Below are 10,434 nucleotides of genomic sequence, written 5' to 3'. Positions count from 1 at the left end.
TCTGGTAGTCTTATTATATTCCTTGAGTAATACACATCTCAATAAACTTCCGCCTTTTTACGACGTGCTTTTTTAAAAAGTCTGCGGACCTTTTTCCCAGTATTGCGAATCTCCCCGGTCATCCAGGGATTTCTTCGAATCTTCGAATCACCCCACCAGTGCAGTGGTAATCCTTTTGACATTTTCGTCAATCTCTTGTATGCTTGGCCAATCTGAATTATCTTGCCCAAGTCTTCTTCTGAGTAGCCTTCTGAACTTTGTCCAGTTGGTTTTCAACTTATTCCGGAAGCTTATCGAATTCGTCGCTGGCAGTGCTATTCTAAACCTAATGTGGCGAAAGCTGTCTGTTTTGCTTTCCTCACCAGCCGTTGCAGATAACTACTACTAACTATACCTCACAAATTTCGCCAGCAGTAATAAGGGGATAACCACCGCAGAAAATTTATGTTGATGTTTGTGCCGGGATTTAAATCCGTCAACCATACAATGTACAGCGGCACATGATAACTGTGAGCACCACACAGACTGGAGCTTTGAGCTGCTATCTATGTGGTGTTCATAGTCATCACTAGAAGCTCAGCTGGCAGGCACGTCACAGGTTGCGTATAGTGGAGTTGTTGGTCTTTGGTACGGATCTTGTAGCAGTTTTAATTATTACTGGCGATTTTCTTTATGAAAGTTATAAAAATAAATTTATTAAATATCGAATTAAATTAGATATTTTAAATACTTAAAACTAATAATTATAACGTCGGGTGTCAGCTGTCAAATTAAAGATCAGCACAAAAGCCAAAGAGATGCCCAGAACCTGGTTGGAAAGTTAAATGGATTATCACATTTTAGGTGTGATTAAAAAATCGAATTTGTTCTTACTTCGAAACATATTAGCCCCACATGAGACCATTTTTCAATGCGATATATGTAAAGGTATGCGTCCAATGCGGCTGGCAGGCATCCCTGGCCATGTGGGTAGAATTCCCTTTTGTTATTGTGGAAAAAGTAACAGCTATCTGGAACAGTCATGCTGTTGGTGTGGTAGTCCGTGTAACCGTTTTTGCCACAACATTCATACTAAAAGATTACATTGGATTAACATATGAGTATACAAGAAAAAAAAAAAAAAGAACGCCATTGGTGGAATGAGATGCACACCTCAGAGCTAATTACTTACGGTCTCTTGAAGGATGTCCATGTTGCCTTGCTCATGTGTCTCTGCTATCCAGTGAAAGTTGACCATATTTGTAGTTGAGGTGCGTACCCTGTCCTCGTTGTAGCGCCAAAGAGTCCATATGTGTGTCGCTATCAATGCCATTAAAATAACAGTGAACTGTGTTGTTCACGTTAGTTAGTAACTTAGTATATATGGAATTGCTAGGTGGATATTGTCTATCCCTAAGGGAACTACTTACGCACACCAACATCTTCACTGACCCATTGACGGCTGCACAACATCCAACGAAGGCCGATATTACCAATATGGCTCCTATTCCCATGTGTATGACTTTTTCCGTAAAGTCCGGACTTCCAAAGTCATATTTCTGCAGTTCAAAGAAACTAACAACAGCCGCTAAAATACCAAGAACCTTTAAAGAGAAACAAAATGTGGTAATACTCGTAGTTGGTGCGGGATTAAATAAAATCGTGAATTGTAAATGTTAGAAGAACACCAAAAGTCTATTTAGTTAGCTAAATAATAGGGTGTATATTTATTTGTGTTTTTGGATTATTCGATTAATCGTTATTTGAAAAATAAATTTCAACGATTAATCGAACTAGACCGAAAGGGGGTTTCGCTGTTTTTATACCCATCATCATAGAGGGTATATTCATTTAATCATTCCTCTTGCAACACATCGAAATATTCATTTTCGACCCTACAAAGTGTAAATATTTCTGATCGTCGTAAAATTCTAAGACAATTTAACAATGTCCGTGTGTCTGTACGTCTGCCAGTTTGTCAGATGTAATCATAGCAGCCACAATGGGCGCACTTATTGTCCGATTTCGCTTCAATTTGTCACAGTGAGTTTCACTATGGCCGCGAAATCCAAAACGAATATTGACCATATCCGGTTATAAATATTTACATACTAGCCGAACCGGGCCAGCTCCGCTGCGCCTTTTTTAACTCTCTTTTTAGGGTGGGAACACTTTGCCCTGTATGTGGATATCGAATTCGTGCCATTGTAGCCCATGTCCACTGAACACTTGCGTTCGAATTCTAGCGAGAACATCGAACAAAATTTAAAGCGGTGGTTATTCCTCCCTAATGCTGGTGAAATTTGCGAGGTACCAAGCCATGCGTGGTCATGTAAAAAATTCTCCCCAAAAAGGACACGCCGTTCGGACTCGGGTATAAAAAAAGGTCCCGTATCATTGAGTTTAAACTTGAATCGGAAAGCACTCATTGATGTGTGAGAAGTTTGCTTCTGCTCGGTTCCTGGGCAAATTTTTACTCTACTCTCAAATTGCTTTCTTTTGAGTCCTATATTACCGTATTGGTAAATATTTCCGGTTTAGGGGGTATTTCGGGGTTGTTCACTTGTAAATTAAAGTAAAGTAAATATAGGATTAGTGCTCTACTTTCAAAAACATTTCATATGAGTTCCATAATGGCATGATCGGTAAATAAGTTGTGTTTGAAGGTGGAGTGGACCCCAGGTCCCGAAAAAGAATATAATTTTCCCGAAAATAAATTAATTTCCACCCCTAATAGCTTTTATATAATAGGGAGGTATTTTGGGGTGGGGTGGCCCCACAAACACATGGCTCTATATTCTCGTGATTTGGGCGGCCTCCGCGGCACCCGACTCCAACAATAGAAACCATGTTTTGTTTTTGGTTACTGTGGGAGTGCAAAAAATTTCGAACGAATCACATTACCAATCACCGAGATCTGTTATTTTTGAAAATTAGGGTAAAGAGATGTGCTTTGTAGGGGAGACATTTCGTTTCAAATATGGATAACAAATTCGTGCTCCAATCTCAAATCCCTTTAATTTGAGCACCATATTGCCATTGCCGGTAAGTATGAACCGTTTGGAGGGTGTTTCGGGGCTGGGTGGCCACCGGCACTTTGCCCTGAAAATATATATCAAATTCGTTCTTTACTCCCAAATACCGTTGATTTGAGTTACTTATTGCTAAAGTCGGAATGAAGTTCCGTCTAGGGGGTGATTTAGGGCGTTCCCCCAAACACTAGGCTCAAAAATAGGATATCAAATTCGTTTTATAATCTCAAATACCTTTCATGTGAGTCCTATATCGTCATAATGGGTCATTTTACCTATTTGATGTATTTTTAGTAGAAAAAGTGCTACCTAGACTTGAAAGTAAAATTTTAATGTCATATTAGTACTCAACTCTCAAATATCTTTCATTTGAATCCCATATAGCCATGGTCGGCTGATATGCCCAATTGGGGGTGGGGCTACCTCCCATTACTTGGAATTAATTTTTTTATGCCATTTATGTAATACTTTTCATTTGAGGCCCATATTTATAGGAACGTCGAATATATCTGTTTAGAGGAGTTTTGGGGTTGGGGCGTCCCGCTGGATAATTAGGGTGACCCCGCTACACTACGATCTGCACACATTTCATTTGAGCCCCATAATGATATGGACGTTAAATTTTTCTGCTTTTAGACGTTTTGGGATTAGCGCGACTTTCTGAGTACTTGGACCCATTTTTTAAAATATTCGTATTCTACTCTTCAATACCTTTCACTTGATATCCATATTGTCCTTATCGGCCCACTATTGATTTTGGGTGGTGTTTTTGGATATAGTTGCCATATGGACCGATTTGGCCATTTGGGGTCTTAACCCATAACGGGCGCATTTATTATCCGATTTCGCAGAAATTTGGACCGGCGATTTCACTAGCCATACTTAATGCGTTCATAATGGTTTTATAAAAAAAACCACTAAAAATGCACATTGGATTATACTTATTTGATTATACCACGAAATATTGATCTGAGACCCAACAGAGTATAGGTTAGGTTAGGAAAGGTTGAAAGGATGGAGCATATATTAATCCGGCCCATGCAACTATGGACATACACCTGAGCCAGTAATCGGCTTGTTGTGCGCTCTAAAAACTATAAAGTAAACTCTAAAAAGAAAATTTTAAGTTAGTAATTTCGTGCTACCTACAAAATCCTTAATTGTTTTGAAAACCAGTCCCCTAAGTTGGTTTATGCCTGGTATTGTGTTTCCACCTAAGTGCCGGTATCTATTAGATGCGAAAGCCGGGCAATGACAAAGGAAATGCTCCAACGTCTTATCATCTTCCCCGCATGCCCTACGTATGCTATCACTTGCCGCACCGATTTTATATAAGTGAGCTCATAGTCCCGTTATGATACCAATAGCTATACTGACCTCCTTCTTACTTCCTTTCAGTAATAGCCTCGTCTTCTCATGATCTGGATCTCTCCAAAGGGTTTTTCGCCGTCCTACCGACCGTTTCGCTGTTCCTCAATGTTGCATGCGCATTCGTAGCCCACGCCTTTAACTCGGACTGAGTCGACCCGTAAGGCTTCGGGTCGGCACCAAATCGTCTGCACATTCATTCCGCCTTACTCCGTTATGGCCCGGCAGCCAAATGATGCGGATTTTGCCATCCTCAGAGAATGCGTTAATCTCCTTCTTACACTGCAAGACTGTTCGTGACCTTACCGTCCTGGTTGTTATTGCCCTTATGGCAATTTTACTGTCGGTAAAGATGTTCACACTCGACGTCCTCGACCCATAATATTGTTTTTCCAGTCTCTAAGGAGCGGGTCCACCCGGTATTGGTCTATGGATTGGATCAGTGTGTCGGTCAGCACATTGTTAAAAGCCCCCTCGATGTCAATGGATACCGCCAGCTTGTACGTTTTGGCATTAAAGGATTCTTCCATGGTTTTGAGTAGAAATGACGTAAGGCTTATGGGTCTGTAGGCCTTTGGTGTCGTATAACTTGCCTAGCCGGGCTTGGGTATAAACACCACCCTTGACTCCTGCCAGGCTTTCGGAGTATATGCAAGTCCTAGGCACGCTGTGAAAATATTCGCCAGTTGAGGCGCCAGATAGTCTACCTCTTTCTGTAGTAACGCTGGAAATATTCCATCAGATCCGGGTGACTTAAATGGTTTGAAGCTCCTCCAGGATTTCTTCACCATAAACTCCGTAATTATAAACCTTCGATTATCGTCATTATGCCAAGATTCCGGTGTCTCCGTTAGTCCCGTCATAGTATTCCTTGAGCCGTGGGTAATACACATCCCAATAAACTTCCACTTTTATAAAACGTTCTCTTTTAAAAAATCTGTGGACCTCCTTCCCAATATTGCGAATTTCCCCGGTCATCCAGGGTTTTTCTTGGGCTGATTTCCTTTTCCGAAGAGGACAGCTATCTTCGAAGGACCCCACCATTGCAGTAGCAATCCTGTTGACCTGTTGACAATCTAAATTATCTTGCTCAAGTCTTCTTCTGAGTAGCCTTCCGGTTCGTCTATGGCTCCTGAATTAAGGCAATATGAATCTTGCCCTTGCTGATTTTCTCCATCAGAGCCTGTGTAGCAGTCTTGCTCCGGTGGAGGTTTATTTGGATTACCTCAATCATTGGTCCTCCAGTAAATGAGCATCTTGGGAGTAGGTGATGATCTCATTGTCTGCTCCCTGTTCTTTTGACTGCATTGACTTTCCGGCCACTGCACTGCTTGATGTCATCGTATTATGTTATTTGCCTATCCTAGTCTTTTGACTCTTTATAAAGCCGGTAATGGTTCCATCGTAGCGTCCCTGTTCGTTAGGCTGTATTGAGTGTTCATTCCCTGTACTGGCTGATGTTTCAATACTAGGATGTTTGCTTATCTAAGTCTTTCAAATCTTTAGAGACTCCTGTCGCTGCGCTGCCTTATGTTTCAATATTAGGATCTTTACCTATCCCAGTATTCCGAATCTTGAAGTCGGTAATGGGTCCGTCATAGGGTCCCCAATTGTAAGGCTGTGTTGGGTCTCTCGCCACTGCACTACCAGACATTTTAGTATTAGGATCTTTGCTTATCCTAGTGTTTCCAATATTGAGAGAGGCCGTGATTGTCTCGTTGTCAGCCCCCCCTGTTCGTTGGGCGGTGTTGAATCACCTGCCACTGCACGGCCTGAAGTCTCAAAATTAGAATTTCTGCTTATCCTAGTCTTCCCAATCCTGAAAAGACAGCTTTGCCTTTAGTCTTAGCCAAACTCGTCACTGAAACTTGATCAATGCCAACCACAAAGAGAGTTCCTTTCTCCTTCTCCTCCCTGTAGAAGACCTCCCACTTCTATGCGACTAAACCTTGGTTTTGCTTGCCCAGGAATCTTGCCACTCTGACGTAAAAGGGCGGCTCCTTCCCATTCTCAGCGACCATCTTCCCCTTCCGTGATGACTGTGGCCTCCTTTTGGAAGTCACAGTCCTCCATGAAGACTCAGGGGCGTTGCGCGCTTCCTTCGTTCCTGTTCCGATTTTGTCGTCCAGCGCAGGACACTGTCCGGAGTCTCCATTGCGGGATGGATGGCTTTGTCTTCCAAGAATACTTGAAAGCGGGGGGAGGCCATCGTAGCGCAGAGGTTAGCATGTCCGCCTATGACGCTGAACGCCTGGGTTCAAATCCTGGTGAGACCATCAGAAAAAATTTTCAGCGGTGGTTTTTCCCTCCTAATGATGGCAACATGTGTGCGATACTATGCCATGTAAAAATTTCTCTCCATAGAGGTGTCGCACTGCGGCACGCAGTTCGAAGGCCCCTTATCATTGAGCTTAAACTTGAATCGGACTGCACTCATACATATGTGAGAAGTTTGCCCCTGTTCCTTAGAGGAATGTTCATGGTCAAAATTTGCAATTTATTTGAAAGCGGGGAGCTCTTTTTCTTCTTCAGCATTTAGCAGTGTAATGCTCTTAGGGAGATCTGATTCTTTTTCCAGCTTCCGTAGAAGTGCTTGGAATGTCAGTTCTATCCCTTTCAGCATCCTGCACTTTCGCCCAATTGCGCTGCAGATACATACTCCTCTGTCTCCTTCATCGTGCCCCGGACCGCTCTTCCGGTCTGCCTTTGAGCTAAGCAAAGCCATCGTTCACTTCTGCCGTCATCCCGATGCCCTCATCTCTCGATTCGGCTGCGATGACTGTTTCATTGACACGGTCGCTGTCTGAATCCGAGTCAGAAACACAACCTTTACTTAAAGGCTGGGGACGAACTGTGCATCCCTCTGGTTTATCCGTCTCTTTCTCATTAATTAGTCTGACGACTAGTTGTGCGCTTGAAGTTTTACTCTCGACTACAGGTGCCAAGGCATCCACACCTATAGGATGGGAGGACAAAACGCTATGGTCTGACGACACTACCGCAGCTGATAAGTTTTTAGAATCCATTTCTAGCCTACTCCAAAAGGATTTTAATTTTTTCGTAATGGGTAGTAATTATTCCGAGATATCGATATATATTTTTTTCTTTGAGAAGCGAAAAAAACCTATCCGCTCCACTCAATGGCTACAATATACAACAAAGTATATATATTCTGGATCGTCATGACATTTTAAGGCGATCTAGCCATGTCCGTCCGTCTGTCTTTCGAAAGCACGCTATTTTTCGAAGGAGTAAAACAAGACGCTTGTAATATTGCACAAGTACTTCTTATTAGTGTGTGTCGGTTGGGATTGTAAATGGGCCACATAAACCAATCTCCCGATTTCACCCCCTTGAGCTTCTAGAGCACGTTGCGTTTTGTTATGACAACAGCCGTGACAGGTATGACCCAAATCGGCCTATAACATGATATAGCTGCCATATAAACCGATCTTCAGATTTGATTTGGCTTTTTTTTGATGAAAAGTATTCTATTCCTGATAGAACCGATTGGAACTACCATATCCCTGGTAATAGAATTTATATAGACTTTTATACAGATGGTTCAAAACCAGACAACCAGGTGGGCTTTGGGTGTACACTGTAGAACTAGAATTGGTCCTATCGAGAAGATTACCCGACCACTGTAGTGAGTATCAAGCGGAAATCCTTGCAATGAAAGAAGTGGTGCAATGGCTAAGATGTAATGTCATATCGACGACTGGCAAAATTATCTTCTCAGACATCCATTTATGTCTGGGGAACATATTTCTGAGTTCAAATACAGCCCACGACTGTCGCTGATCTCTCTACGAAATGTGGGTGCCGGGCCACAAAGATATCCCAGGGAATTGTAGAGCAGACGAGCTTGCGTGACTAGAAAATACCTTACACATTGCAGGGGAACTGGAATCTGTGGGTATGCCTCTAGGGACACGTAAGCAAAGTTCCAAGGATCAGACTGACAGATAACGTTAAGTGCAGATGGACATAAAGTACGGGTTGTGACACTCAAAAATGAACTGGACATGAAGTGGTCTACCGTTCTGCTGGAGTTCCACTTTAGGTTCCCATTTCTTTGAGAACTTGCTTGATTTAGTGGATATGATCATTCGCAAGATGTTGGGGTTTAAAAGCGATCAGGGTGGACGATAGAAACTAGAAGGCATATTCCTGTCCTGTTCCTATGGTATCACGATGGACGAAAAGTTTAGGCGAGTCCAATAGCAGACTATCACTTAAATCTTAGTTAACCTTGCACCATTCGACACCAGCCTATTTTTGAGCGATTGCCAATTGTGCGGGATCCAATGAGAACAAACCTTTTTTTACGGCTAGGTTTTATGAAATATCGATCGTATGCTGGTGTTAGAACTGCCCTAGGATGCTTCGATCTATATTAAACTTTCCGATGGAAATGTCAGATTGCAGCTGGCAACATTTGGTGTTGTCTAGGCCAGAAATATATATTGGAACCCTCGCAGAGTAATAAGAAATCGAACTTGGTTATTCGTACTCATCTACCAAGCGACGAAACACGTGCAAGTTGTTTCAGTCTCCGACTAACCACAAATCCCTCAGCCAAATTCATGCCTCGTGTCAGGCTGCTATAGTATGGTTCGTCAACGTTTGGTGTTGTTGTGACGCCATTTCCGGTCTATCGCATTTCCTGCAAGGCTGTTATATCTGCCTTGCACTTCTCCTATACATCCGCCAATGCATGTGATGTACCTAATTTATAAAGTGTACGGACATTTCAGGTACAGATCGTCAGATCATGGTCCTTTTTATACCCTCCACCATAGGATGGGGGTATACTAATTTCGTCATTCTGTTTGTAACACCTTGAAATATGCGTCTGAGATCCCATAAAGTATATATATTCCTGATCGTCATGTCATTTTAAGTCGATCTAGCCATGTACGTCCGTCTGCCGGTCCGTCTGTATGTCGAAAGCACGCTAACTTTGGAAGGATTTAAACAAGCTGCTTGAAATTTTGCACAATTACTTTTTATTGGTGTAGATCGGTGCGGTTTGTAAATGGGCCAAATCGGTCCATGTTTTGATACAGCTGCCATATAAACCGATCTTTGGTCTTGACTTCTTAAGCCTCTAGAGGGCGCAATTCTCGTCCGATTTGACTGAAATTTTGCACGTGGTGTTTTGGTATCACTACCAAAAACTCTAAGTATGGTTCAAATCGGTTCATAATCTGGTGTAGCTGTCATATAAACCGATCTTGGGTCTGGACTTCTTGAGCCTCTAGAGGGCGCAATTCTCATCCGTTTTGACTGTATTTTTGCACGTAGTGTTTTGTTATCACTTCCAACAACTGTGTTAATCGGTACATAACCTGATATAGCTGTCATATAAACCGATCTGTGATCTTGACTTCATGAGCTTCTAGAGGGCGCAATTCTCATCCGATTTGGCAGAACAGCTTTGTACAACGGCTTCTCTCAAGCCCATGTAATTCTTATACTTTTCCAAGGGCAGGTTACTGGTCCAGCTTCCCAACCGCATGGGTTTTGTGGGATCGTACGTGTATCCCTCGATGTCGCGAGCCGCTTGCTTAAAGATCCGATGCTCGCCTCCAACCGCCCCGAAACTGGGAACAGGCGCTGATGTTGGCCGTTGGTTATTTGAAGGCGCCAATAAATCGCCTTGTCATTTCGAGTATCATTGGCACTCAGTATTTAAATAAGAGTCAGTGGCTCCTGCATGCGTTGGACAGGCGGACCTAAATTGCTAACTTAGAATGACAAGACGGTCAAGTATATATTTACTTTGTTGGGTCTGAGATCATTATTTCGATGGGATACAAACAGAATGACGAAATGAGTATACCCCATCCTATGGTGGCGGATATAAAAATAAATCGTTTTAATATTTGAGTTCATTTTGCACAAAGTGAGTCTACGTTGCAGTAAAAAATGGCTAATAATATATTTTTAAACTTGGTTTAAACAACCTGGTTGACATAGGGGAATGAAGGATAACAACCAATGATTTTAAGTGTCTTTAACTTGGTCTCCCCTGACTTGTTCAGGGTGT

At 42.4% G+C, this 10,434-nt stretch overlaps 1 protein-coding gene across 1 annotated transcript in view; it reads right to left on the bottom strand.

The window, feature by feature from the left end:
• Positions 1-736: 736 nt before the first annotated feature.
• LOC106081352 (CD63 antigen) overlaps positions 737-10,434 on the bottom strand; it is a 56,309-nt gene continuing 46,611 nt past the window's right edge. The window contains exons 5-8 of the mRNA XM_059369816.1: positions 1,410-1,583; positions 1,172-1,327; positions 874-1,071; positions 737-808 (exon numbers count right to left, since the gene is read on the bottom strand). Coding sequence (XP_059225799.1) covers positions 737-808; positions 874-1,071; positions 1,172-1,327; positions 1,410-1,583 — 600 coding nt within the window. The remainder of the gene's footprint in view (positions 809-873; positions 1,072-1,171; positions 1,328-1,409; positions 1,584-10,434) is intronic.

This window comes from Stomoxys calcitrans, chromosome 5 (genome assembly GCF_963082655.1).
Source record: "Stomoxys calcitrans chromosome 5, idStoCalc2.1, whole genome shotgun sequence".
In the NCBI taxonomy this organism is placed as follows: Eukaryota; Metazoa; Arthropoda; class Insecta; order Diptera; family Muscidae; genus Stomoxys; species Stomoxys calcitrans.
The sequence above is the reverse complement of the archived record's forward strand: the minus strand, read 5'-3'. Positions and strand labels throughout refer to the sequence as shown.